The 26,975-nt window shown below is 49.8% G+C and overlaps 14 protein-coding genes across 14 annotated transcripts; 7 read left to right on the top strand and 7 right to left on the bottom strand.

Annotated features, from left to right (window-relative positions):
- Positions 1-324: 324 nt before the first annotated feature.
- Positions 325-2,331, top strand: A1O5_13374 (uncharacterized protein; the record flags this gene model as incomplete). The annotated part of the gene is made up of 7 exons (XM_007753940.1): positions 325-519; positions 572-654; positions 703-861; positions 911-1,407; positions 1,490-1,713; positions 1,739-1,839; positions 1,896-2,331. 7 exons carry the CDS (start codon positions 325-327, stop codon positions 2,329-2,331), a joined length of 1,695 nt encoding a protein of 564 aa, XP_007752130.1.
- Positions 2,332-2,933: 602 nt separating this feature from the next.
- On the bottom strand, positions 2,934-4,028 carry A1O5_13373 (uncharacterized protein; the record flags this gene model as incomplete). Its single annotated transcript, XM_007753939.1, has 2 exons — positions 2,934-3,854; positions 3,912-4,028. The coding sequence occupies 2 exons, from the start codon at positions 4,026-4,028 to the stop codon at positions 2,934-2,936; spliced, it is 1,038 nt and encodes a 345-aa protein (XP_007752129.1).
- Positions 4,029-4,841: 813 nt separating this feature from the next.
- On the top strand, positions 4,842-5,771 carry A1O5_13372 (glucose 1-dehydrogenase; the record flags this gene model as incomplete). Its single annotated transcript, XM_007753938.1, has 3 exons — positions 4,842-4,976; positions 5,093-5,647; positions 5,703-5,771. The coding sequence occupies 3 exons, from the start codon at positions 4,842-4,844 to the stop codon at positions 5,769-5,771; spliced, it is 759 nt and encodes a 252-aa protein (XP_007752128.1).
- A 1,780-nt stretch (positions 5,772-7,551) lies between these two features.
- A1O5_13371 (uncharacterized protein) lies at positions 7,552-9,210 on the bottom strand (the record flags this gene model as incomplete). Its single annotated transcript, XM_007753937.1, has 1 exon — positions 7,552-9,210. The coding sequence occupies one exon, from the start codon at positions 9,208-9,210 to the stop codon at positions 7,552-7,554; it is 1,659 nt and encodes a 552-aa protein (XP_007752127.1).
- Positions 9,211-10,276: 1,066 nt separating this feature from the next.
- Positions 10,277-10,630, bottom strand: A1O5_13370 (uncharacterized protein; the record flags this gene model as incomplete). Its single annotated transcript, XM_007753936.1, has 1 exon — positions 10,277-10,630. The coding sequence occupies one exon, from the start codon at positions 10,628-10,630 to the stop codon at positions 10,277-10,279; it is 354 nt and encodes a 117-aa protein (XP_007752126.1).
- Positions 10,631-12,001: 1,371 nt separating this feature from the next.
- On the bottom strand, positions 12,002-14,011 carry A1O5_13369 (uncharacterized protein; the record flags this gene model as incomplete). The annotated part of the gene is made up of 8 exons (XM_007753935.1): positions 12,002-12,343; positions 12,395-12,652; positions 12,710-13,059; positions 13,112-13,165; positions 13,230-13,336; positions 13,389-13,452; positions 13,501-13,541; positions 13,656-14,011. 8 exons carry the CDS (start codon positions 14,009-14,011, stop codon positions 12,002-12,004), a joined length of 1,572 nt encoding a protein of 523 aa, XP_007752125.1.
- A 412-nt stretch (positions 14,012-14,423) lies between these two features.
- Positions 14,424-14,930, bottom strand: A1O5_13368 (uncharacterized protein; the record flags this gene model as incomplete). The annotated part of the gene is made up of 2 exons (XM_007753934.1): positions 14,424-14,526; positions 14,590-14,930. The coding sequence occupies 2 exons, from the start codon at positions 14,928-14,930 to the stop codon at positions 14,424-14,426; spliced, it is 444 nt and encodes a 147-aa protein (XP_007752124.1).
- A 429-nt stretch (positions 14,931-15,359) lies between these two features.
- Positions 15,360-16,718, bottom strand: A1O5_13367 (uncharacterized protein; the record flags this gene model as incomplete). The annotated part of the gene is made up of 3 exons (XM_007753933.1): positions 15,360-15,697; positions 15,777-16,086; positions 16,143-16,718. 3 exons carry the CDS (start codon positions 16,716-16,718, stop codon positions 15,360-15,362), a joined length of 1,224 nt encoding a protein of 407 aa, XP_007752123.1.
- Positions 16,719-17,142: 424 nt separating this feature from the next.
- A1O5_13366 (uncharacterized protein) lies at positions 17,143-18,306 on the top strand (the record flags this gene model as incomplete). Its single annotated transcript, XM_007753932.1, has 1 exon — positions 17,143-18,306. One exon carries the CDS (start codon positions 17,143-17,145, stop codon positions 18,304-18,306), a length of 1,164 nt encoding a protein of 387 aa, XP_007752122.1.
- Positions 18,307-18,545: 239 nt separating this feature from the next.
- On the bottom strand, positions 18,546-20,159 carry A1O5_13365 (uncharacterized protein; the record flags this gene model as incomplete). Its single annotated transcript, XM_007753931.1, has 6 exons — positions 18,546-18,897; positions 18,953-19,068; positions 19,123-19,296; positions 19,349-19,550; positions 19,607-19,733; positions 19,787-20,159. The coding sequence occupies 6 exons, from the start codon at positions 20,157-20,159 to the stop codon at positions 18,546-18,548; spliced, it is 1,344 nt and encodes a 447-aa protein (XP_007752121.1).
- A 616-nt stretch (positions 20,160-20,775) lies between these two features.
- On the top strand, positions 20,776-21,370 carry A1O5_13364 (uncharacterized protein; the record flags this gene model as incomplete). Its single annotated transcript, XM_007753930.1, has 3 exons — positions 20,776-20,881; positions 20,976-21,177; positions 21,229-21,370. 3 exons carry the CDS (start codon positions 20,776-20,778, stop codon positions 21,368-21,370), a joined length of 450 nt encoding a protein of 149 aa, XP_007752120.1.
- A 47-nt stretch (positions 21,371-21,417) lies between these two features.
- Positions 21,418-21,918, top strand: A1O5_13363 (uncharacterized protein; the record flags this gene model as incomplete). Its single annotated transcript, XM_007753929.1, has 1 exon — positions 21,418-21,918. The coding sequence occupies one exon, from the start codon at positions 21,418-21,420 to the stop codon at positions 21,916-21,918; it is 501 nt and encodes a 166-aa protein (XP_007752119.1).
- Positions 21,919-22,419: 501 nt separating this feature from the next.
- A1O5_13362 (uncharacterized protein) lies at positions 22,420-23,839 on the top strand (the record flags this gene model as incomplete). Its single annotated transcript, XM_007753928.1, has 4 exons — positions 22,420-22,652; positions 22,707-23,354; positions 23,420-23,696; positions 23,750-23,839. The coding sequence occupies 4 exons, from the start codon at positions 22,420-22,422 to the stop codon at positions 23,837-23,839; spliced, it is 1,248 nt and encodes a 415-aa protein (XP_007752118.1).
- A 317-nt stretch (positions 23,840-24,156) lies between these two features.
- Positions 24,157-25,108, top strand: A1O5_13361 (uncharacterized protein; the record flags this gene model as incomplete). The annotated part of the gene is made up of 4 exons (XM_007753927.1): positions 24,157-24,170; positions 24,195-24,629; positions 24,684-24,747; positions 24,821-25,108. 4 exons carry the CDS (start codon positions 24,157-24,159, stop codon positions 25,106-25,108), a joined length of 801 nt encoding a protein of 266 aa, XP_007752117.1.
- Between the last annotated feature and the right edge of the window lie 1,867 nt (positions 25,109-26,975).

The following is a 26,975-nucleotide window of genomic DNA, read 5'->3' as shown; positions in this document are numbered from 1 at the left end:
ACAGCTTTGCTTTGATACTGAGCACGCTTTGTACCCCGCTTATTGTCGATGGGGCCGAGGGATGCACCCCAGACTCTCCGCATCAGCTCGTGGGTGGATGAGCCGATACACGGGCATCCTCTATACTCTCTTAGGAAATTTTCGGCGCACTTTCCAAAATATTGCTCCCTACGAGGCGGCGAGGCGGCTAAGTGTACCACATGGGAATCCAAGGTCGAAAGTTTAATAGGTGTATAAATGTGACGGGATCGTCGCTCATGTAGATATGCCAGATCCTCCAACTCACTCCAGACCAAAGACCAAGGACTCTCTCTTCATCCCAAGATGGCCAGCGACGAGAAGATCATCACCTCGGAAGGAACAACCAGGAGCCCGTCTCTGCAACCGACGTTGAATTATGCCACTATACCTCGAAGAAGATATTTTGCCGGAGCACAAGGACGACTGCTAGCTATACAGATTGCCGTTGCTGGCTCAATTGGATTTCTCCTATTCGGCTATGACCAAGGAGTTCTTGGGGTGAGTTCTTGACCTCGTGGGACCGATGGATGTGGTTACTGACATGGGCCAGGGTCTGAATGCGGCAGAAGAGTTCCTTGATCAATTCAACCACCCTTCTTCGAGTCTGCTGGGTACTATCAACGCCATATACGAGTAAGGCGCCCGCTCGCAAGCAATTATTGTCCGGCTGACCATATCCAGAATTGGATGTTGTGCCGGTGCTATCGCTGTGTTTATCTGCGGAGAATCTTTGGGAGGTAAAAAATGTCTCTATATCGGTGCAGTTACCATGTTCATCGGTGCAGCATTGCAGGCTTCGTCTTTTGGAGTCCCACAGATGATCGTGGGACGAGTCATATGGTAAGCAAGGTCCCTGCTCGAGTCTGAAACGACTACTGATTGCTTGCAGCGGTATCGGCAATGGGTTTAACACCGCCACAACACCATTATGGCTTTGTGAACTGCTTCCGGCTAAACGCCGAGGCAGAGATGTGTCAATTGCTGGCAACCTGATTGCCTTCGGGATCATCATTGCCTACTACTTCAATATCGGCCTGTCTTATACAACAGGCCCGGTTCAATGGCGATTACCCATTGCATTCCAAGGCTTTTTTATCATGTTGCAGATAATATGGACGAAGTTCCTTCCGGAATCTCCACGATGGCTTATCAAACATGGCAGGCACGAAGAGGCCATAGATATCCTTGCACAGCTACACGGAAAGAACACGCCGTGTGATTTCCCCGCTGTTGTCGAGCAGAAGAGGCTGATCGACGAAGCTCTGGCCATCGAGAATGAGGGTGGACCCTGGAAAATTACAGAAATCTTCCACAATGGGCCGCTTAAGATCCGACGACGGTACATCCTGGTGATTGGTATCCAGGCTATGCAGCAGCTGAGCGGTAGTGAGTTTCCACAAAGAACCTCTAGCAAAAGATTTGGAATTTTACATACTCGCTGTGCTTCGATTTCTGACGAGAGAAACAGTTAACGTCCTCGTCTACTATGCTCCCCACACCCTGACTACCGATATGGGCTTCAGCTATAAGGAGGCCCTGTTTGTTGCAGCCGGAATTGCTGTCACATATTGGGTCTTCTCATTTTCGCAAGTTTTTTTCTTGGACCAGATGGGCCGTCGGAGACCATTGATTGTTGGTGCAATACTACAAGCCCTCTGTTTTCTTTGCGTAGGTGGACTCGCAATCCATATGGTGTCATGTACTAACCACACCGCAGGCTGGATTGCTACAGAGGAATGTTACGCCCGCAAAGGCAAAAGCATCCCTGTTCTTCTTTTTTGCCTATGAAGCTATATTCGCCGTTGGTTGGCTGGCTATGTAAGCATATCCCCCACCAACCGAACTATCGGTACAGGTCCTCTGACAATCTGCAGACCTTGGCTTTACCCTGCCGAATTCATGCCGCTCAGGCATCGGACGCACTCGGCAGCCATAGCCACTGCAGCAGATTGGATCTTCAACTACATGATCGTCCAGATCACGCCCATCAGCATCGGCAATATCCGATGGAAGACTTACATGATTTTCTTCGTGATCAATCTCGCCATGGCAGCTGTTGTCTGGTTATTCCACCCAGAAACCTCCGGGAGAACGCTCGAAGAAATTGACTACATGTACTTTGGAGATTGCGATCGTCTTGTTGTTGTGGGAAAGAATGGCCGCACACTACCTGGTTTCAGAAGCATGATGGAGCGTCCGCACAACCTTGAAACGGGTACCAATCGTGGCGCAGCAGAGCATTTTATTCGAGATGTCAAGGTCATGACACAAACCACTTCAAGCCAGCACCTCGAGACTATATCGCAGTGATGGTGATCAAGCACCGTGTTGTTGCAGGGGTCAAGGAAAGCAATATTTGCGAGAAAATTTAAGAAAATAGATTTGACATGTCAGGAAAGGAAGAAGAAATGGAATGACTATAGCATACGATTGAGTAGTCGATCTATGACACACCAACGCGATACATACGTTGCAGGCAGTCGAAATGTCACACGTTTTCCTTGGTTGTCTGTCCGATCCTGGTCAGGCTGATTTAAGAGAGACAGAGGCACGTTGTTACAACTCAGTGTAAAGTGCGCACATGGCTGTAGGGAATTCCCTAATGTATATAATATACTCGTCTATCCCTGCATGATAACTTCATATAATCGCTATTTCCCACCTTGCAAGCGCCGGCTGAGTTTCTATCTCTTGCTCAGCTGAATATGGCGAGTCTGATGCGTATTTGGCTAAACCTACAGGCGCATGCATATACAAATAATGTGTGCCGCTGATCTTTACTTGTAATTTGTATTTGCATTCATATTTTCCTCTTTGTAAGGTATTCATTCTGGAAACTCAACGCCTTGGGGGCAGCAACCACATCTACACCGCAAATTCGTCAGCGAATTTGTATCAACCCTGTCAAAGTTTCACAACCCAAGCCTCGATCGGACCTTGGCCTCGCCCTTGGCCAAGTCACTCTGTTCGGCCTGTTTGTACAACCTATCCAGCTCGACCTGCACACCATTGGTATCATTCTCTTCTATGGAGGTGAATTCTTCCGCGAACTTGCCATCGAGCACCCGTTGTTCGGCTACGCGGGAGAATTCCTTGACCAAAGGCCTGATGATGTCTTGTGGGAAATTCAGTGCCCCCTTCAGCTGACCGTACTGGCTTACGGTGGAATGGTGAACAAGTTGTCTCACAAAGCCGTCGTCTGCCATCTTCTCAAAGATCTCTGCCGGTTCCTTGGACAAGAAGAGCTCGAAGCACAGAGCTTCGTCACTGCAGCCCAGGTTCTTCAGCACGGTGTATGCTTGTTCGAACACCGTGATGATGGTGGGGAAGAGAGCCTGCTCGGCGAACAGATCGATCAAGGTTTCCTCGCGGCAGCTTGATTTGATGGCCCCCTTTCTCAGCGCGCCGATGCCTTTGGCTAATGTGAGACTCCATTCATGCGCCTTGCCTGTCCCGTCCTGCTCGGCGGAGATGAAGCACGGAAACCCTTGACCCTTTACGAACAGCGAGCGAACGCTTGTGCCGATCATGCGCGGAGCGACCATCACGACGTCTTGTGTGGAGTCAATCTTCAACTTCTTATAGAAGTAGTTGTATCCGCTAGCGACGACGATGACGGCGCCCTTTTGGAGCACAGGCGCAAGTTGGTCGTTGAAAAGGCCAGGCTGGAAGTGGTCCGGGATTAAAAGGAAGAGTACGTTCGCCTGAGATGCGGCATTCCGGAAATCGGTGGTGAAGTCGACGCCGTCTTCACGGCACGTCGCAGCATACTTGTCATTGAGACTGGATGCCAGTATCTTGGGTGGTTGCTGGAATTGGTGCTGTGCGATGGTCTATCAAACTATTTAGAAGGAAAGGAATGCATGGAATGTTGAACTAGAGGTACTGACATCTCTGAGATTGAGGCACTGGGCACGACCTTGGTTACCATACCCGATGAAAACGACCTTCTTTCCGTCAAGCAAGTCAAGTGTAGCGTCTTTCTCGTAGTAGATCTGGGCAGACATGGCGGACAAGGCCGGCTGGATTGCGGCTATGAAGTGTTGAATATAGGTTCAGGTTCAATACACACGATATTCACCTTCCATCATTGTCACAAGAAAGGGCATGAGAGCTCAGAAACGATGATTTATACGTAGTTGTCCAAGAGATGAAGGATATACTTCGGTCACATCTTCACCGAGCTGGCAGTCGGATAAGGGACCTTGAACACCTAGAGGAGAATGAGCTAGGCCGAAGTACCTCGATCGGCTGCAGATGAAGCGAGTCTGTGATACGGAGGCGTCTCGGCGTGCATCAAATCTTGCCGCGCTAGGGACAAATGGCATTATATGTATATTAAATGATAGAGGCTTTACGGTTGCTGCGGACGACTAGACCCCCGGATGAAAAGCCCGGAGATAAGACTTTGCCCCTAGTGCCCCTATTTAGACTAGCTAGGTACCCCTAAGGTACGAGGTAAAGCCTTTAAAGTCTTGTCGAATACTCCTCGCCTCCTTCCCCAGATCCCCGCAGTTTCTCTGCTCTAGTTGTACCCGGTTCTGCAGATCCAAGCTAAACCATGGTCAGCAATTTTCGGCGTCTCTCGGGCTACCAAGCCAACGATTCTCATATGCAAATTTCCGATGCGAATTCTGGGCAGACTGGTACGAATTTAGCACCCTCAAAGAGAATGATGGAGCACTTTCTCAGTTCAGGAACTTCTGAGAGACGTAGGCCGCTTCTCTTCATCTCGGACCGAATGTGAGCGACGCTCAATAAAAGAAACGCAGGAGAAAAGGAACTGCCGCAAACGATGCAGGTCTTGCACAATCACGATAATGGCAAGACTTCTCGAAGGGAAGGTAGCTGCTATCACTGGCGGCCTTACAGGTATCGGAAGGGCAATAGCTGTCGAGTTCGCTAGGCAAGGAGCAAAGGTGTCTGTCAATCATCTTGGTTTGCCAGCTGAAGAGGTGAGCGCATAATGGCTTTCTGGAGAGGGTAAAACAGCGACAGCCCTTGTCCTCAGTACTCCAAATGGCCATTTGAACTCTGACAGTGAATAGCTAACCCTTGACTGGTATTTTAGAAAGACCAACGCTCCCTGTGCAAGCAAGTGGGCAGCGACAATAGCCAGGAGGAGTTTCCGCTCTTCTTTTACGCTGGAGACATCTCAGACCCAGATGTGGCGGAGGCGTTCTTGGTCCGCACGGCGCAGCATTTTGGTCATCTGGACATTGTGGTTGCCAATGCTGGGATTGCTCAATTCCACGAGTTCTTGTCGACTCCAGACGACTTTATCCAGAGACACGTCGAAGTCAACGTGTCGGGAACTTATTATACTGTCCGTGCCGCGGGCCGGATCATGCAGGCGCAAGGGACCGGAGGTTCCATCATTGGGATATCCAGTGTTTCCGCTCTCACAGGCTCTGGAGGCCTTGTGCATTACACGCCAACCAAAGCTGCCGTGCTGAACCTGATGCAATCATCTGCCGTTGCCCTGGGACCGTACGGAATTCGATGCAACGCCTTGCTTCCTGGCACGATCAGGACGCAGTTGAACAAATGTGATCTGGCGCGGAACGACAAATGGAAGGAAATTGAGCGCCGAACATGTCTAAAAAGGGTTGGCCTTCCGGCAGATGTATGTGGAGATGTAGAGGAGATCCCTTGATCTGTGATGCTGACGAGATCCCCAGGTCGCCGGCCCGGCAGTGTTTCTTGCCAGTGATTTGTCCAAATATGTGGTAAGAGAGTTTCTGTCTTAGATTATGACACAGATTCCATTGCTCACGAGCTCTAGACTGGTGCTCAGATATTAGTTGGTAAGTGGCCCTTTTGTCTCGGACGGTATGAATTCCTTTGATGACATGGCTACACTCGCAGATGGTGGGATTTTTGTGAACCTTCAGTGATATCCTGCTAAGCTGTGACTCGTCTACACGTGTCGTCTGCACGACAAATGGTCCAGCCATCTATCTCCGCATACGGGTTCTGAGCTCATTAGCGCCGTGGGAAGAATTCAGCTTTCTGAAGGTCCTGCAGCTCGTTAGAGACGGAGAAGTGAGTGGTGGCACTTATCTCGCTCTCTAACCCAGAGGAGATCAGACTCGAATAAGAAGTACAGTAGCATACGGGAATCCGGGGCGGGGACCAGGGCGCGCCGCGTTTCTCATGCCAGGTTATCGACTTGAGCAATGAAAATTAATAATGTCTAGAACTGACAGATTTCCTTGCTTTTTGCTTGCTTTTTGCTTGCCAATCGGCGGTTAGCTGCTTTTTTGTTTGTTTCCGAGACCGTAAGGCGACCAGTGAAAGGGCCCCAAGATGGCCGACGATGACTCCCTGACCAGCTGGCTCCCTTCCTGTCTTCTTCCCTTCCCTTTTTATACTTCGCGCCATTTGCGTGATTGTGGGGAGCTTGAAGCGGAGCATGATCCGAGGCCGCTTGACTCGTAGCAGAATTCGTTAACTTCATTGTGTTTGTCAATTTCGTTCTTATTGCTAGCTCCCTGAGCTGATAGTCCCACCGATTATCGGCCATGAGAAACGTCAGCTACAGGCACTTTATCGTCCGTCTCGTTGTCATCCATTAGCCGCGCCGCTACTTTGGTTTGTCCTATATCTGCTCCTCCATGCGAGTGGTTTGGCTGCACAACTTGAACATCTTGGGGAGGAATTCCCTTCTCACTCCGCCAGGTGGAAATCCTCTTGTACAGCATTTTGTCGATGGTCGTCCTCACTATCGTGTCTAGCGGGCTCGGAGTCTTCCATCATCTGCTGCGCTCGTTCCTCTATCGACTGTTAGGCTGCCGCTCCGGAATCTGCAGGTCTCGGAACATTGTTTCCACCAACCTGTACAGCTTCTTTCTTTCCAAGAACAGTTCCGGCGTCTTGCAGTGAATCCCATTACTCCACCCAACACCATTGATCTCGGAGCATGTCACAATTCTTGACTGCCGTTAAAGTTTCCCCATCGAAGGCGAATGAAGATACGTTTCTCTCCAGATCTCCATTCTTGCGGTGTGTCCGCCTGGGCCATAAATATCGTGGACCGCGGTCGCTGTCCCATCGTTTGCGGCAGCCACGCTTGCTTTCGCCTACTCGACAAGCTTGTTGGAATCGCTCTTGGCCCGTATGTATTTAATGGCAACAAGATATTCTGGTTCCTCTTACAAGATATTATCATCCCCTTGTTTGTACCACAGAATCCAGGCAAGCGCGGTGGCACAGCAAGCTAGTGTCCCAGGTGTTAGACCAGGAACGCAAAAACGGATTGCATGTATTGTCCTGTCTATCTGCGTTCTCCCTGAGAGCGTTGCTTGTCGTTCATATACAGATGGGCCTGTGAACAGAAGAGTTCTTCTGAATCCTGTCACCAATTCCAGACTGCTACACCGCCAGCGATCCTTGTTCAGGAACGGTCATAGATCGTCAGGATTGACATCGCCGACACAGGATCAGCCCTCCTGTAACAGGGTTCGCAGGAGGTCATCAACAGTTTGATACAGTTCTGCCTCTTCATGCGATCTATCTTCATCGTCTTTTTCAATCTTGTTGTGCTGTCTTCCGGTAGCTCTTAATGACATCCTCTCTAGCCTGCCGAGAAGCTACGGCCTCGTAGGAGGAGAATTTGCGGACCGGCACTCCCTGAACGAAACACTCGTCGATCTCCTCCAAAGTCCGCTTGTTGGTCTCCGGAACGCAGAAGTAGGTGAAGGCTGCGATGAGGAAGTTGAATGGAACCCAGAGGTATCCGTAATTAGCGCCCCAGTTCAATGCTGTGGGGTTAATGAAATACGGAACCGTGAATGTGAGAAGCCAGCCACCAAGATAGGTGAGGGCTGAGGCAAGACCCAGCGTGTGGCCACGAAGAGCCTGGCTTGGAAGTTCGGCGGCGACCTGCGAGGCGAACGGTGCTAGTGCCCCGGCGAAGATAAACATGTAGAGGAAGGACATTGCCAGGATAGTATTGGCGCCCACTTTGTCTAAGCCGTGAGTGGTGTATGCAATACCCATTCCCAGCATGCAAAAGCCTCCAATGATAGGTGCGACGGTGAGGATGACGCGTTTACCGACCCTTCCTGTGTAGAGAGGTGTAACAAGACCTCCAAACAAGCCAATGCAGACTAGGATGACACCATCGCGGAATGGATGTGTGTCGCCAGACAGGACGAAGAAGTAGATGCCATACTGAACAATGAATTGGCTGCCGCAGGCGGCAAGGTATAGATAGACGCCAATAGATATTAGAGAACGCTTCCGGTTTGGTCGATAGAACAGAGCAGCAAAGGAGGCACTCTGGGACAGCTCACGGTCCACTTCAATGGCATGGACGATTTCGGCAATTTCCTCTTCGATCTGAAGGTCCGTCCACTTTGATCCTCTGAAGAATCGGAGAGCTTTCGTTGCTTCGGCTTTGCGATCCTTGAGGGCAAGAAGTCGGGGAGATTCGGGCAGGAAGAACAGACCGAGCGGAAGGATCACTGCCATGATGTATAAGGTCCCGAGGGGTATCTGATATGAGGCCCTGTCGAGTCTGACCGAGGTGGCATTGTTGATGATGGAGCCGATAAGGTTGCCTAGGTTAACCCAGAAGATGTAAATGGTATAGTTGAGAGAGCGAAGGTTTGCGGGCATTATTTCGTTCATGTAGAGAAAAGCGCCCGTCAATAGTAAGCCGTTGCCGAGGCCCAGAAGCAAACGTCCAACATAAAGTCCACTGACGGTTGTGGTAACTATTTGGACTGTGGCGCTGATGATTGCGAAGGCGCAGCCGATGGAGATACCTGCCCTGCGGCCAGTTCGGTGCATCAGAGGACCGCAGGCTAGAGAAGAGACCAGCATGCCTAGGGCCACTAGACTGGTAATGAGTTGCTGAACCGTGGTAGTGATGCCTAGACCTCCTGGGAGGGCTGGATTTCTGTAACCGAAGACCATGAGAAAGCCGGGCATTGCTTGGAAGCCATTGACCGTACCCTGGTCGAGGCCATATTCGAAGGCCGCAAAGTTCACGAAGCAGGACACAGCGAGGACTTTTCGGTTATCCCACCAGGATGAGCGTGTGATGGTAACGGAGTTCTGAGTGAAGACCTGCTGCAATTTCTCCCCATCATTCGCCGCCGCTTCTTCGACATGGCAGCACATGTCGACCTTGGTCGCTCTGATGCCCTCGCCGCTTTCGTGGACGGAAGATTGCGAGTTCATCTTACCGGTCTAGTATGGTTCCAATGACTTTGAGAAGTAGTTTGGGCTGTAATTTGCGAGGGTCGATGGACGAGATTTTAATAGTTGAGAAGAGACAGCCTGTTCAAATCTCGGATGGCCAGACCGCATGTGGGGAAGCAGAGGCTCTAGGCATATACGGGGTGGGCACACTTTCCTAGTCTAGGTTATAAATCTCCATGTTCAGGATGTGGCCCCTAGCTGTCTACCATCACCTTTTCCCCCTATTTTAACTTCTGTTCTCTTGTATTGGACTCTAGAGAGAGACAATAAGAGATGCGTCTTAGCAATCCGGGGAGCGCTCGTTCTCTGCTCCTGATATTGTGGCGCCAATAAGCCGCCTAAATCCCGAACATGAAAATGTGGAGGATCCACCAAATTCGAGGCTAACCCCACAAACGTTCAAAAGACACAGTATCGAGTTGCAAGAAATACGATGCATTGAGCTAGCTGTCAGAGTGAGCTCAGCTAAATCCTGTAGTAACCCGCGCATCCGTGTCATCAAACTTTGGCCCTGATGAATATAGTAGTTGCAATCCAAGCTTGACTAAGCTATTGTAGAGTCCATGGGATCAGATTCACCAAAAACAGTGAGAAACTCTAAGGCATGTTTACTGTTGCATATCACGAAAACTCTCTGGTATTATGCGCCCGGAAACGTCGACACTACTAGCGCCAGCCTCTTTGAGGTACGAGATTCTGAACGACGGCGGCAATGGCAGAATGTATACGAGCAGTAATGTAGTTTCATTTCGCAATCACTGAGAATACTCTTAGAAACCTCCTTTAAGGCTTATGCCCCCAGCAGCTGGATCAAATTCTGCGCACTCATTGATGCCTAATAGACTAAAGCCATAATAAATGCCTCCTACCTGATTTTCTCTTTCCTTGACAAAACCAGTATCATGAAGCCCCGCCGTTGCTCGCCGTACAGAATTATAGACTTCTGGCAGTGCTAAAATTGGCCAAAGCACGATTTTGAATCCCATCTCTTTAGCTCCTGCGCCGTGACAGCGGGCGTCATGCCTCTGCGGACAATTCTGAGGAGTCACGGTATTGGTGAGAGAGCCTTGACGGCTTCTCTTGCTTGCTCTTTGTTTCGAAGATGTTCGGATCGCTTCATGAATGCCTGGTCTTCGATGGGAAGTGCTGCAACATTGCCGTCGATATTAGTCTTGACGGTCCTGGCCACCGAGATGGGGGAACCAAAGCCAGTATTAGCGTCGGCGACGACTGGGATGTGTGTGTCGAGCCCTGCGATCATGCTGGCGTTTCCAGCCATTTTCGTCATGCTAATGATCCCCATGCCCGGCACTCCCAAGCATGAAGCTGCCGTTCCAGCATCTGTCACGTACAGCGCGTCAAATGAAATGTCTAGGGGCAACTCTGGCAGTGTATCCATCATAGACACCAAGACAGAGCACCAACTTATTAGTATCATTCAACATCTCTTGAAGAATGGCAGCAGGCTGTCGCCAAGGCTTTTCACCAGAGCCATTGCCAGTCGGTGCAGGGCCTGCCATTGTTCCAATAGTGTAGAAGGTGACCTTTCTTCCAAGTCATCGTAGAAAGAATGCTCATGCAGAAAGACAGGGGCAGTGCTCTATTCAAGGGTAGACACGCCGACCGTTCTTTGGTTCGATATCAGAGGAACAGCCGAGTCTGAACGGGGTGGTTGAGACCGCCTGCCTAATTGGCTCGAGGCTCCCACAATGGAACAGGCGTCTGAGATCCCCACACGCCATCAAGTACTTCGGGTGGGGGTGAAATCAATAAAAAAAAAAGTGAGTCAGTAGATCAGGTGGTGTACCTGGGCATTTAGCATTGGGAGAGCGAAGTCGGAGCTAGGTCCGTAGAAAACCTTGTAGTCGTCCAGATTTGTACTAGACCTTAATCACCCAAATTCGCAATGGTCTTGTGCGAGTTCTTTGGCGTGCAGGCACGAGATGGCGCTGGGCAACAAGCGGTCGACGCCTTCAACGAATTTGAACGTGCCTCTGCCCAAGCAGCCGTTGCGCAGGGAATGCAACCATCGCTCGGTGTCCACGTATACCCACATGTTCAAGGGTGTTCAGATCAAGCATATCTATTTGTGTATTGGAATTCTAGGGAACACCACGATAAATTGATTGACGACCCCAATTTCCGCCCAGCACACGCCGTGCTGATCAACAATTTTCTGCCGAATGTGAAGTCACCTCCAAAACCTCTCTGGGTCAAAGTCGAGCGCGCATTTACGCTACAAGCACCTCACTTAGTCTGTAAGTCGTGACTGAGCCAATTGAGGAGTTGCGAGTTGATATTGTGTAGTCATTCATGCTCGAACTCTTTCGGGTTCACAGGAGCGAATGGAAGAGATCATCGCAGAGCTTCCCACAGACGTAAAAGGCGCTCTGAAGACCACACAACTGTCACATCATGTAATAGAAGGGACACAGGATGAAATTGCGATCTTCCTCAGGTCAGACTCGAAGGAACAAAGAATTGACGAGGCGGCAAGTGCACTTCTGAAGTATCTCAGCACAGTCTGTTTCATTGTATCACGAGTGCAACTTTCTTAGTTCGATAGCCATATCAAATGGTCAAGATATGTGATCTTCTACACTTTGTTATACTTTTGAGGCGTATATATCCCAACCGCAATGTTACCAGAAGATCGTAGCTTTAGATTGCTCAAGATAACACATGGCTCATATATTTCACGGCTCTAGATGGCGATTGACTCTAAAATACTTCAGATAACTACGGACGGGCGCTGTTGATACGACACGCTTCATCGTATGCCGAACTGAAACAGCTCAAGAGCTCTCATCAAGCGCTTGTCTCCCAAAGACTTCAGCAACGGTGCAACGCCACGGCGGTATTTGGTGTCGTACTCCATTGGTGGAACAGTACGAACGCTATGATCAACATCATAGACCTTGGTTGTCTTTTCCTTCTTGTCACTGTCTACAGAGTCAAAGGCTCCGTGCGCTAGATCTAGAAGATATCGTCCCATGCGTAAAGATACCAAACGTGCCTCTTCCGGCAGCAGATGCTGATAGGTCTGCATGGTATAAGCCACATCAAGAACATGTCCTGTGCGATTCTTGAACGGCCCGTCAAAGGGATTTGGCTAATACTTTGGTTAAATCATCCGTTGACTTTGAATCGAGCCGCGGCTCACCTCGTGAAAGTGGTAAACATGGACGCTTGCATCAGCAGGCACCAATTGCTGGGCCAGGACCACCGGGAGATAGAATCTCACGTCCGTAACAAACTGTAAAAGTCCCATGTGAACAGGGTCAGAAACAGGACCTTCTTGGTCTAGGCCATATGCGTTAACGATTTGCTTTATTTCGTCGCTGGTAAAAAACTCTTCGAATGAAAATCTAAAGTTCTTGAACCATTCTGGCTGGCGAAGAGTTTGGGCCATGGCCGATGCCTAGAAAGCCTGTGTCAACGGACATATCAGATTAGCTAGACGCCACATTGTGCTTACGTCCAATTCGCAATCACCTATCACTATTGTCTTACACCGACCGAGACACTCTTTTATCTGTTGCTCCTGGTCTTTCGTGCTTTCGCGCAATGGCTTGAATCCACCATCCTCGGAAGGGAAACAGCGCATGTTCAGTGGCGAGGAGATGAGCTTTTGCCAGGGAATACTTCTGAGGCGGCGGGTGCGCTCTGACTCCGTTACGTTCATGACGCCCATGTCCTGTGCAAGGCTGGCGTAGACCTGTTCGTTTTGCTGTATCGACTGGACTGGTCGAAGCCTGGGATCTCCTGACATAGGCATGGCACGCTGAAAGAGCGGCTCTCCTCGAAGTAAGTGCATCCAGATGGAGACTGTATGCACATCATCAGTATTACATCTGGTATACAGGGATATGAGACGAACTGGCTCCGGCAGACTCTCCGAACAGTGTCACATTTTCTGGGTCACCACCAAAGCCTCTGATATGGCGTTGAATCCATAAAGTCGTCAGAGCGCTTTCCCCAATGGTAGCGTCAGCCACGTACCCATCGCAATGCGTTCGCTTGATCATGAAGTCCGAAATTGCCAACAACATCGTTGCCAGACATCTCCCGGGATGCCAAGAAGCCTAGCAATCCCAGTCGGTAGCTTCCCTCGTCAGAAAAGGCGCTCAGGCAATGAAGATGCGGTTGCTTCTTACTTGATACCGACTCCTATAACCGGCTTGCCATCCTTTTTGCCTAGACGAACAAGACTTGCTAGATCTGTTTTCATGAGCAAGCCTTCGGTGCTTGCAGGAAACCTGCGCTCACCGTATTGAGGCCAGCTGTTGCATCCAACGAAGAAACCCCCTCTGAAGTCAATTAACACTAGAACCATAGCTGCATTGAAAGGCTATCGCTTGCCCATGAATGCTGCAAGCATGATCAGAAAAGAATCTGGTTCAGATGCCACTAGCTCCACTCACAATACGACGACAGGCAAATTCTTTGCTTCCACTGATGGGAGCGTCAGGTTCAAGTTCAAACACTTGTCTTCGTCACAGACTAGTGGATGATCGAGTGGAAGACGCCGCTGAATTAGTCCAAAGTCGAACTCGATCGAATCGAGGTGTTGAGGCGGTATGGGCCCCCATGCTGTGGCATTGTAGAAACCCTTGTTGTTGTAATGTGCATGTAGATCATTAACGATCTCTGAAGACTTCCAGCGAGCCGGTATTGTGGCATATAGGATGTTGCGGAATTGCACGAGCCCGTCGCCAAGGGACTGTCCCTTCAGGTTCCCGAGTTCTGGGTGCTCGTACAATACGCTTTCGGTGACCATGGTGTCCTCACAACGTTTGCAGCGCCTCAAACGAACAAAGAACGATTGAGTTGGGCTGGAATATATACCCCGGTGAGGAGACCCAAGACTAACTTGAGTGCTACCTCGCCGGAGACATGGGGAAGAGACTGTTCGGAATTTACCCCACCGCCAGCAGTGGTGGGAGGATGGATCGGATCCATGATTGTGTCGGTAGGTTCAAATTACGCAACATGACCGTTGAGAACGCGTCAGAAGTCACCATTGGAACCTTAGACTAATTATGCAATTCATGGTTTAATTTTTCATTTCTGCTGATCCCACCTGCTATTACACTGCATATAGGGCGTTTCCACCGCGTGTTATAACCCTGCTTGTGGATGCAAGACTTGAACAGAGTGAGCATCAAGGGCATTCTCTTGACCGCACCAGTTCATGGGCGCGACGCTGCTAGGACTGTGGTAAAACGAACCGGTTGGGACGTTCTGTTTTCCCAGGCATGGGCGGCCGCTTTCAGAATGTACAAGTCTCCAGCTCTGTGAGGATTCTGCTCAGTATGGAGATATGTAAAATGGTTCAGCAGCATCAGTGCAACTTACTTCAGTGTCTTCTCCTCTCCAGAGTCGAGGATCAGCGTGACCTCTCCGGTGATGATGGTACCAAAATCAATCGACGGAGTAGCGTGCATTGGGCTTTTGGCTCCCACTGGCATTTCGCATTCAACCCATTCTAGACCCGACTTGTTTGCGATGCCATCCATGGCATGTGAAGACTCGTATGCGATGCCAGGGACGGGCACCTGGTCTACCTTGAAGACCCGTCTAAGAGTGGCATTTCCGGGCAGATCGTGGACTTCGGCTACACGGTCCTCCTCAAACACCCCTTTCCCTTCTGCGTTAACAACAGCGACCGCAATCTTTCCCCGGGGGATAAATGCCATGGTGGGGGAGATGGTGAAAGCAATGGAGAAATAATATAAAACTTGGTTGATAGAGTGCGAATTTTATAGATGCGCAACCAGTAAGAGTTTTTAGGTCAGTGTCGCCGTTGGCAGGAAGTCCTTTCGCCTCTTCAAACCTATTTCAGTCCCTGCCCGGGCACGTCTTATCAAAGAGGGAATGATTGCGGGGAGAGTTTCTGTACTGGATGTGGGGAGGATTACTGTCCTCAAGCACATAGTCTACCAAGTACTGTGTCGTTCATACATGGGTGGGTGGAACGAAGCTGAGATGTGGGTTAGGATGTATTCAGTTTTTGTATTTCAATAGCCACATGTGAACTTGAATCACACGCTCAATCCATTATCTCACCTACAACTAGCTCCATCTGGATAGAGCTGTGCTTTCACTTCCGTCTCTTGAATGGTGTTTCAACCCGATTTATAATACTGTGTGAAATCATGCACAATTGCGTTGACTCCACGCTGAAATTCCCGAGAAAAGTTCTCGTCTGCCTGTGCTCTCTTGCACGCCATCAAAAATTCGTCATTGTCCGTAGCCGTGTCCGGATCCAAGGAGAAGAGGCGCCGCATGTTCGCGCTCGAGATTGGATTGATGACGTTGTTGTACATTGCACGGCGGACCTCGTCATATCTGTCGAGAATGCTTTCATCGGCTCGCTGCTCATAGATTCCAATCAAACAGTCGTACAAGCTCCCAATGTCGGCGATGCCTCCAGTGAGTCCCATGCCGCCGAAAGGGTTGCAAACTGCAGGTCGTAGTCAGCGACATTCAATGGCAGAGCGCATCTTGACGAGCACTCTTCAAAGAGGCTTTGTTAAACTTACGATGGGCGGCATCAGCAGCCAAAAGAACACGACCAACCCTCATATGTTCAGCTAGGCGCTGATGAACACGATATGGGCTAATGCTCTCCACTTTGTACTTGCCTTCTTCCGGCTTGGGATTGCCGGGCAAGAATTTCTCAAACTTCATGGTTTGCCGTGCAATGAGTTCTTCGTTGCTGAAACCTTTTTCCTCGCCGTAGGTAATCCGCCATAAGCCATATTTGGATATACGAGCCGCCATATACCAGTGTTGCGGGTGCAGGATAAAGTTAGCATCGTCCAATCCATATTTATCAAAATCGAAATATGTCTGTACAAAGACTTTCTTTAGTTTCTTTTGGAGCAGCAGACGAAAGGTCAACTCACATTTGTAGCAACAATCTGCTCCTCCCAGGTAAAGCCGGGGAAATTGTCGCCAAACAAGCAGCGTCGGAGTTTGCTGCTGGCTCCATCGCATCCGACCACGTACTTTGCCCTCAACTTCTGCTTTCCCGTCGGAGTTTGAACCTCGACCCATGCAGAACAGTCATCTTGACCAATATCGACGACCTCGTGGCGATACTTGATATCGACGTTGGACAAGTAGTTGAGGTGCTCCACGAGAAGCTGGCCGAGCCTATCTAAGGGTAGGCATACCATCAGTTCCTTGTCGTCCTTGGGGAACACCTTCTGTGAGAAACCGCCCAGGTACGTCAGGTCCAGCTTTCGCCAACTGATGCTCTCGATGATGAAACCCCGTCTTCTAGCCTCTTCAAGCACTCCTGCTCGGTGAAGCTCACGCAGAGCCGGGGCCGAATAGTGCGTTGCGCGTGGTCGGTCGTCGATTCGATCTCCCTTTTCGACGATATGCACAGGGACTCCCTTCTGGCCCAGCATAAGCCCAAGCAACAAACCTGCTGGGCCCGCCCCAATTACAATCACCCATGGAGCTCTGTCGGTCATTGTTGGGTGCAGGTTGACGGTGATGTGAGAGTTCTCGTGGAAAAAGGCTGTCTTGCCCCGAGGACCAGCGACATGCTGCAGGTCGATAGTAGAAACTTGTCACCAGATAAGCATGGCCTTTGTTCCCCACATAAATGGACAAATTCAAAAAGGAGGTCTGTGTCCTGCTCCCAAGACAAGATTTTTGGTTGCGCTAAAGCTGAATTGCAATTCTAGACCGTCATGAGACATGTGCGGAGAGCATCACATGTTAGAGACTAAGCCGACATCAGTGGGGTTCGTTCTTCTCCACATGCCCTCGGATGTTGTCGTCTCTGGGCGAACGCTGGGGAGCATGCCGGCCAAGCATGCTATACAGAGAAAATCTCGCCTTGGAGAAAGAAGGTGTATTCAACGAGGGTCAACTTGACAGTCTCTCTTACCGATGGATGTCAGCGACGGACACTTAGCGGGCTGCTATGCCCCTCAAAAGCTCAAACAAATGCTGTATGGATCCAATGTGGTGGAACAAAAGCTGGTCTCATGCCTCTCGGGCCCTTCTTCTCGGGCGTTCATCGTCACGGGAAATTCGTTGGCCACCAAGACACCGCTCATCAGGAAAGTAGAAGACATTTTAACGCCTCCACGCCACGCTGGTACGTTCAGTGGCATTCAGCAGCACTCGCCTCATGGTCCGTTGCAAGAAGCCCTGGCCAGGGTGCAAAAGGACCCAACGATTGACACTCTCATCAGCGTCGGAGGCGGAAGCCCGATTGACGCAGCAAAGTCTATCATATACCACATCGGCACAGACAGTGGCAGATGGCTCTCGCATATAGCAGTACCAACAACCCTGAGCGCGGCAGAATGCACCGACATTGGAGGGACGACGATGAGTGATGGCCTCAAAAAGGGCATCCGCCACCCGGACGTCTATCCGGCTTATATCTTATATGATGCCACGTTTGCGCTGCACACCCCCCCTCACCTTCTCTTGACCACTGCAATTCGAGCTTTGGATCACGCTGTGGAAGTCCAGTACCACCCTTCGGCGACCTGGATACCGTGCCAAGTCATGGCTCTAAACGCGGTAGCAAATTTTTTCCTATTATTACCGAAGTATAAAGAGAACCCTAAAGATGAAGATACTATCACACGCCTCTTTCTATGTGCATACGCAAGCCTAGGATCTTTAGGACAGAATTTCAAGGGTTCCGTCGGCTTGAGCCATACAATCGGCTATTCTTTGGGAAGTCCGTACGGGATCCCACATGGAGTCACAAGTTGTATGACGCTGGCTCGAGTCGTCAAATTGAAGTCTTCAATGAATAGTGAAGGTGCGAGACGCATAGCAGGTATCCTACCATTTATCGGTGGCTTTCCATCGGGGGATCATAGGAAAGATGGTGAAGAAGTTGGCACGAGAATCGGCCTATTGATCTCTGATTTAGGTCTCGCAACTACGCTAACTGAGTGGAAGGTCAATAAGGACCAAATTGACGTTATTTGTGAACGAGCGACTGGTGCTTGGATGCCTGGAGAGGAAAAACTAGCAAGAAGAAATGAGTTTGTACTAGCTGTAAGGGCTCTGATAGAAGATTTGTACTAGCTGGGAAGTCATGCTTGTGCACAACCGCGAAGATATGCAGAGCGTAACTGGACCTAGTTCAGACTATTTGAAAGTTTGCTACGGCAATTTACGCCCCTACTATTATGGAACTGCGATCGTAGTTATGGTACTATGCAGGGGCAAATGAACCAGAGTCCAAAGTATTCATGATGTGCAAGATGGATTTTTCATCAGCTATGCCTTCTGGCATAGGAGACCGATAATGATATTGACCCTCTTCAGCTCTTCAAGACACATTCAAGCATAGAGGTGAATGTCCTCAAAACGTAAAGCTTCTGGATCTGCAATCCAGCTTGATTGAGGAGACCTTCCATCTCCTCGAACGATCTCTCCTTGCCACCGAAAAAGAGAACAGCGCTAGTTGACATCAAATTTCCAGAATCCGACAGAGGGGTTTGAGGAGATGGAATGGATACTGAAGGAACAGCAGGGCTTCCCTGGGCGGAGGGCTTGTAGTAGGGGCATGTGCAGAGGATTTCGTTGATGACAAGCTTCGCACCCGGAGTCTTTCTCAAGCCTTCAGCGCACCTCTTCAGAACGATCAAAGCTTTATCATCGTCCAACTCGCGGCTGTATATCAAAAATCAGAACACAAAGTTTGAAACCAGTAGTTGGTCAAACTTACAGCACACCTCTGAGGTACCACAGCTCTCCCTGACTTTGGTTCGCTTCATACCAATCCTGGATGACAAAGCTTATCTGCCCACTCTGGACTCTTCCTTGCATATCTTCGGGAATGGTCTAACACTAAGATCAGTAAAACGGTGCTGGCACCGCTTGTTGCCTGAAACTCACCGCTTTTAGCATGCCAATCCCAGCCGCGAGATCCTGGAAAATCCACTTGATGTTGTGGTTCAAGCGCAAAACGTCGTATCCACTATCTCCAGGTGCAGCGCCGACATCTACCACAGTGATACCTGACAGGTCTTTCCATGGATAATCGTGTAACAATCCTCCTCGCGTGACCCTCTGTGTTTTGTTAGCCAGCCTGGAAGGGCAAGTAACTCAACCAGAAGCTTACATTCAGCCACGGAACAACACCAGCTCCAACCTTGGCCGCTATAGCCGCACCATCGGGAGACATCATATATTCCAGGAAGCTCTGATCTTTGTGGAGGTATACTCGGCTAAAGGCGCTTTTTGCCGCGTCGAATGAATCCCGAGTGTCAGGGGCGGTCAGGTCCTTGTATAATCCTGTGGCAGCAATGGCGTTTTCCTCGGCCCTTGTCGCATTCCAGTTAGCATGAGAACAAGATTTGCACGTCACGAAGTTACGTACGACAGAGACAGGAAGAATTCTGCTCCGGTTTTCTTGAGAAGAGCTACGCTGTGTCTCGTATTCTCGAAAGTGTTATGAGATGTCTCTGTGTAGATGAAGTCCGCCGCAAGAAGTCTGATCAATCTTCCTGTTAAGAATTAGTCTTCCGGTTCACTTCTCGCCCGCCAGCCCGAGGCATACCGAGCTTGTTCTTATTGACATTGAGCGTCTGAGATAGTTGATCGAGTGTCGCTGAGCCTCCATGTTTCTCTATGGCATCCGAGACTCCTAAGGTTGCAGCAGTATCTACCGCCGCGCCCCGAATTGCCCCATATGCAGTGTCAATCACCTTGTAGCGCGAAGGAGTCACGATTGCCTCAATAGCGCGCGTGTCCGCAAGAATTTTGTTCATGTATTGATATGCCTCCGCGTTGGCTGCTTTCTCCGGATCATCTAAAGCATAAGGCTCCGCCTCCCACAGATGAGGTTGAGGCAGTCCACTTGCTGCTATGGCAGCCTCGTATTTCTGCACATTTTGTTGAATGGATGCAATCAACTGTTGTAGCAGAGACATTTTTTGTCTCCAGTGCACAGACGATATACGATCTCTCAATTAGTTCCGTTCCAAAGGTTTTTTTGACGGCTTTCTTCAGCTTCAACGCATTAGGAGGCGATGCCGTCCGGCCAGTGGGAGAGATATGGGACTCCTACAATTCACGGTGTTGCGTACCCCACAAGCGAATAGCAAAGCTGGTGCTGACGCAACATGCTTTGCCTATAGAAGCTAGTTGCAAATTTGTGCAATGCACAAAGCGCCACCATAGTGACGATCTGAAACCTTCCACGGCATGGCGGTTCCATGACCCTTTCACACCTGGACTGAGGGTTTCCTCCGAGGGGAGGAAGGGCTCTGAGCAATTTTGTCGACTAAGGACAAGCTAAACGCCAATGCCGGCTTGTTGGTTATGTAAATTCAAGCGTGGAGTGCTCCCGAGGGCCTCCACAAGGCTCAGGATAGCCAACTTGTATGGAAGTGTGGGGTTACTTCCAACGACTCGCCCAACAAATGGCGGGGGTTCTGCACGGTTGTTGACTGAAGGTCCTTGCGCAAGATCAGTCGCCTTTATGACTGCTAAAACGCCAAATCCCTCTACAGCAAATCACTGTCGATGAGAATAGCTACGCTCAACATGTCTCGTCCAAGTCTCAATACTGAGGTCTACCCAGCCATCTCGCCGGAAACGCTGGGGAAGGCCAACCAGGGAAAGGTGGCAGTGGTCACTGGTGCAGCTCGCGGTATGTGTCCCAGGCTATCTGACTATCATGTTCTTTTGGCGTAGTTCGCTGAAACTCCTACACCTATCGTCGACTTACGCGCCCTTCGGAGCAGGCATTGGAAAGGCGATTGCGGAAGCTCTAGCCAAGACTGGAGCACATGTTGCATTGTTGGATCTCGATGTCGAGCGTCAGAGCCAAGCGAAGGCCGACTGCGAGCGCCATGGTGTCAAGGCTATTCCTTACGCCTGTGATGTGACAAAGTTCGACTTAGTTGAGAAGGTGTTTCGCCAAATAGTGACCGACCTTGGCCCAGTGTAGTATGAATTTGTGTCTTCCAGACCAGCAGAAATTCTGACTCGTGGCAGGATTCTTGTGAACAACGCAGGAAAGAATAATCGCCTGCCCATGATCATGGAGACGTTCGATGACTTCTGGGCTGCCATCGACCTGAATTTAAAAGCTGTGAGCTATGCCGGAATCGGTGCCCCTCTCTTGACCGTATATTAACTGGAGTCATCTAGGCTATGATTTGCCTGTGACAAGTCTTACCCTCCATGAGAGGGCGAGGTGAAGGTTGTATCATCAACATTGCGTCTCGTGCCGGCACGGTCACCCTGCCATTTGCCGGAGCGTATTCAATCGCCAAGTGTGGCCTCATTCGTGCTACTGCATGTTGGCAAGCGGAATTAGAGGTTGATGGCTTTGGTGATAAAATTCACCTTTACGCGCTACATCCGGGTGCCGTAAAAACCGACATGGTCCTACCAATTGAGGATAAAGTCAAACGAAAATATCCTGAAATCACAGCGAAGTGGGCTACGTTCCAAAAGGCATTTAGGGTGAGGCCAGAAGTGTGTGGCCAGACTTGTGCGTATCTGTCCACAGGTCGGGGGAAGGTATTGCGAGGCAGATATTGGGACTGCGAACAGGACATTGGACATGTTGTAGCAGCCGGTGAAGAAGCCCTGCACGGTCTCTACGACCTGAAAGTCGACTTCCTGGGCGGTCTCCCGAACGACGGTGGCACGGCAGTAGCGACCATGGAGCGCCAGTAGACACCTCAAACGCAGGGATAGTGATGCAGAGACTTTACTTGCCCTGTAGATATACGTCGAGTTTAATGGATTTCGATGTCGTTGTTGTCATCAGCACGTAGGGTGACGGTGGGAGGCACGCTTCCCGTATCCACAGTTCTCCCAGTACATTCGCCGATATAGTGCCAAGTGACAAGTTTGACTGAAGCAGGAGTATCTCTTCAAATTTTCATGCAAATAGAGCCTGTATCGTCCGGGGTGTGAAACAAATCAGACTGAGGAGACCATTCTAGATGCTGAAACTAATTCGACAGCATGTTGTGGGCCAGCTCAACTGCCTGTGGGGGGTTTGCCTTTCCTCGTATTGTATAGTCTTTCACGGATGCCGAGACGGCAAAGCAAACCACTTCACTTGCTATAAGCCCACAGAATCACCACTCTCGAGCTCCCGGTGGTGTTCGGTATCGCGCTGACTTGTCCAGGTTAATACATCAATAACTCGAGGCATCGTCCGACACGACCATGGGTGAAGCATCTAATTTTGGGACACCTCCCTACGCCGTAGATGCGAAAGCGAACCTGAAACCCTATCGAATCGCTGTGCCACAGGAGGAGATTGCAAAGCTGCGCTTACTTCTTGAAGACTACTCAATTGCAGCCCCGAACTGGGAAAACTCGCAGGCAGATGGTCGATTTGGCGTGACAAGGCAATGGTTGACCAATGCAGTAGATTACTGGCAAAAGAGCTATGACTGGTAGGCTGCACTTTCTTGATTCCCTTACTATGAAGCTGATTCGATCAAAAACAGGAAAAGGTGGGAAGATGAGTTCAATTCCTTCCCACAATACACGATTGATGTCGAAGATACGAATGCAACCGTTTATACCATTCGTTTCAATGCGCTTTTCTCCCGTCGACCGAATGCAGTGGCCATCGCGTTCTTCCATGGCTGGCCTGGATCGGCATTGGAATTTCTACCGCTTCTTAAACTAGTCAGGAAAAAGTGGCATACACCAAAAGAACTGCCTTATCATATCATTGTTCCGGACCTGATTGGATTTGGATTTTCGTCACCTCCAGCAAAAGAGTATGACTTTACTGCCTCTGACCATGCTCGAATCACATCGCGCATGATGCATGACCTCGGATTTACCCCAAAAAATGGTGGCTACGTCCCTCAAGGGGGCGACGTTGGTAGCTTCCTAGCACCAAGACTTGCAGAAATTGATCCCGCCGTTCGCCTTGTTCATGTTAACATGCTTCTCCTGGTTCCGCCTCCCGGCACAGATATCCAGGCAGACATTGAAGAAAAGAAATACACGCCGGATGAAATAGCTTCACTCCAGCGTGGCGCCCAATTCCAGGCCTCTGGAGGCGCTTATGTAGCCATCCAGGGCACCAGACCGGCCACAGTAGGATTTGCTCTCGGAAGCACACCTGTGGGCTTACTGGCATGGTAAAGCTACAGACTCCCTTCCTTTCGCGTGTGATAAGAGCTAACACGGCGTCGTCACGGCCCAGGATAGGTGAAAAGTTCCTTCAGTGGTCAGATCCGGAGACGACACCGACATTGGAGGAGATCCTAACAAACGTCTCCTATTACTGGTTTTCTAGATGTTATCCTACGTCCCTCTGGATATATCGCTTGGTGGTATCACAGGGCCTAAATATGTGGTCGGTTTCTGGAAACGAAAAAGCGCCAATAGGATACTCTTGGTTCAAGGGAGAGATCAGCAACCCACCGAAGCCCTGGCGCGATCACGTCAAAGTCATCACATGGTTCCGGGCTCATGACAAGGTATGCATATCATTCAGTCACTGATTGATATGTACCAATAATTTTTCCGACAGGGAGGACATTTTGCCGCCCTTGAGCAGCCTGAAGCCTTGTGGCAGGATGTGGAAGACATGGTGCACTACTTTGGCATTGGAAAGACCTAGCCTAGAAATGGACGCGGATCATACCCTCGAGCAACATTGGCACATGTGGTTTAGTTCCAGGTACGAGGAGATCACTCCTCGGCTCCCCACCGATCTTGTGGGATAGAGTATGTGGGGTGACTCCCGAAGTGGAAACCATATGGTAGTGTCTCTTTCACTGGCATATCACAAGTTACGAAAACCCGATTGTTAACCTGTTAGCTCGTGTGCATCACTTTAGTTATCCACATCCAAGCCCCAACTCTTATTGATTCTCTTTCAATCTTCCTGAACAGGCGGTGGTGAATGGATCGTAGCGGATCACAATATCTTCAGCAATGGATTTATCGGGGTGAGATCTCATAGCTAGCGACAGGCGCACCAAGGTCATTGACATTCAATCAAGCATAGCGATCGTGACAGGTGCTGGGAATGGCATAGGACGTGCTGTCTCTCGTGCGTTTGCCAAATACGGAAGCACTGGCCTTGTACTTGTTGATCGCGACAACAATGGACTGTTGGACACCAAGAGGCTGATTCAAGAGCTGACTCCATCGGTAAGAGTCGAACTCTTGGCCCAAGACCTCTTGCAAGAGCGGGTCAGTGACCAAATTGTCTCAGAGACCGTCACGACGTTTGGTCGGGTGGATTACCTTGTCAATTGTGCCGGCAATCCGGGAGGCTTCTTTTACGCTCATGAGGCGGATGTGTCGATGTTTGACCTAGTCCACAGCCTCAATGTTCGGGCGACCTGGTTGTTGCAACGGGCAGTCATCCGACAGCTACTCAAGCAAGAACCCTGTAACGGGGAGTGAGCAGAAATCATCCCACCACCTCTCGCCGAGTGGCCGCTGACAAGTATTAGGCGAGGATCTATTGTCAACATTGGTTCGGTGGTATCTCATGTTGGCCAACCTATGCTATCTGCAGTAAGTTGTCTTGACTGTTGCCGGATACAGGGCAGGTAACAAGGTTTTTGGCTGACTATCAAATTCTATATAGTATGTTTCGTCGAAACACGCGGTTCTAGGCATGACAAAAGTAGAAGCACTGGACTATGCAAAACATGGAATCAGAGTCAATTGCGTGGCTCCAGGTATAATCGACACCGACCTTGGCCGTGCAATCCCTGAGGAGATTCGTGAGAGGAATTTGCAACCAATCATAGACGGTACTGCACTTGGTCGTAAAGGCACAACGGAAGAAGTAGCCAACTGCGTTGCCTTCTTGAGCAGTCGATTGGCATCTTACGTGACTGGGACGAGTCTTGTGGTAAGCTCAGCCTATTAAGGATAGACTTGCTCTAACTTTGACACGGGTCGACGGAGGCTACACAGCAGCATGAGCCAGTGCAACTTTCTTCGACCCTGAAGGTACGTAGTCACTTTCAGTCGAAATGCCCTTATGGCCGAGATATGATCAGCAGTATTGTAACAAGGCAAAGTGGCTGTGCTGCGCGGCGCTGTGATGGGCTGTGCTGGGCTGGTAGAGCGGTAGCAGGGGGAGAGTTGTCTAGTCACATGTCAAACCAAAAATTGGCTGGCAGGGGGAGTGCGGAACAGTTTACAGTGCTGGCAGAGTGCCATTCTTTACAGTTTGAGGAGAGCATCATGAATTCCATGGCCTTTTGGTGCCGTCTACCTAATTCCTGAGTGTTTTTGTCAGTCCTGCCCCGTTTCTCGATGCTGCCGCTGTGCTAGACGTTCGTTGCCCTAGCCGCTGCCTCTCTGGGTGGTGTTGGTGGTGGTGTTGTCTTGTCAGCGTCAACCAGAAACGCGTTCTCGATTCCCGACCTGCTGGACAGGCCTCTGTGCGTTGTTGCACGTGCACGCCGAACCCTGAAGTGCTCTGTTACAGTATTAGTTAAAAGCTTGCTCAGCCGAATCAGCCGAACATGACTTGTAGGTAGCGAGACCAGTGTACCTAGAAAATCTACCGCGAGAGTGGTGGATTTGGGGTTTTGGAGAGATGCCAGACTCAATAGCTCCTTGAAGTAAGCGGGTTACTTCATGGGAAATAGAAACTACTCGCTTGCTTCAACGCAAAAGCCCTTTCATTGATTGTTTGGGGACGTTGTTCATCCTTCTGATTGGGCTTGTCGCAGACAATGTCTCGCTCATTCGCCCCTGTTTCTTCTGTTAAGAAGAGTATGTGATGGCTTTTCGGAAAGACGGCGTCTGAAATTCCTGCACATATTTCACAATATGATATAGTTACTTTTGTTGCAGCTTCGTCTGTTTCGTAATCTCGTAGGGAACGCGTCAAGAAGGGTATTCAAGCAACAACCACAACATAAAGAACATCCAGGAACCCGCCCCTCAGCCCCAGGTCACCAGGGTTGTTCGCGCCGTGAGCCGTATTGTTGGATCAATCAAGAGGTCAATAGTTGATCGATTGAGTAGGAAGAGGGGCTCTATCAGGGATGGAAGAGCCTTAAATACAAGCCTGTCCCGCAGTGCCAAGAGATCCAGGAAATAGCCTAATCGGGCTAGTCCAACACGTGTGGGCCGCCGGTGTTATCTTCTTCTTTCATACGTCATTGCACATCTTTGACAAGAGCGGCATGGTTTTGGACGAAATATTTTGTAGTTAAGACCGTTGTCTTTGCTGATCGGCTCTATTTAGCTGTCGGATTGAGAACTGTCATGTTTATAACGCAAATGGACAGCATTAGTCTATTCTCAGAGATGTATATCTATCTGTCCTTTCAGCGAGTTCTTTCCTGTGTTTATAGATATTTAGCCCGTGGTAGAATGTTAGACACAGCCTTAAAGGCCCGCGGACAGAACGTGGAATGGACAAGGAAGAAAGCTCAACCGAATAAGGCAGCCTTAGGGAGCAAGGCTGAAAGGGATCACGTGACGTCCAGGATAGGAAAGAGCTGGCCTGTTGATATATTGGACTGGAGCATACCAACATACCAACATACCATTCTACATTACCTCATTCGGAAGGCCCATATAAGTATATAGCGACGCCCCCTCCCCGGGATAGTTACACTCTCTTCGTAGCCAACTTATGTTATCTATTGGACTATACAGTTCTTAGTGACAAGTAACTATTCATACCTTACGTTTGTTAGAGATCCTACTGGGGCCTAACTGGGTTAGGGTTCCTAGTAACAATCTGAATAGTATGAACTGGTTGGGAAGAACAC

The sequence above is a fragment of the Cladophialophora psammophila genome (genome assembly GCF_000585535.1).
Source record: "Cladophialophora psammophila CBS 110553 chromosome Unknown aczJe-supercont1.48, whole genome shotgun sequence".
In the NCBI taxonomy this organism is placed as follows: domain Eukaryota; kingdom Fungi; phylum Ascomycota; class Eurotiomycetes; order Chaetothyriales; family Herpotrichiellaceae; genus Cladophialophora; species Cladophialophora psammophila.
This window is presented reverse-complemented; position numbering and strand designations above follow the sequence as displayed.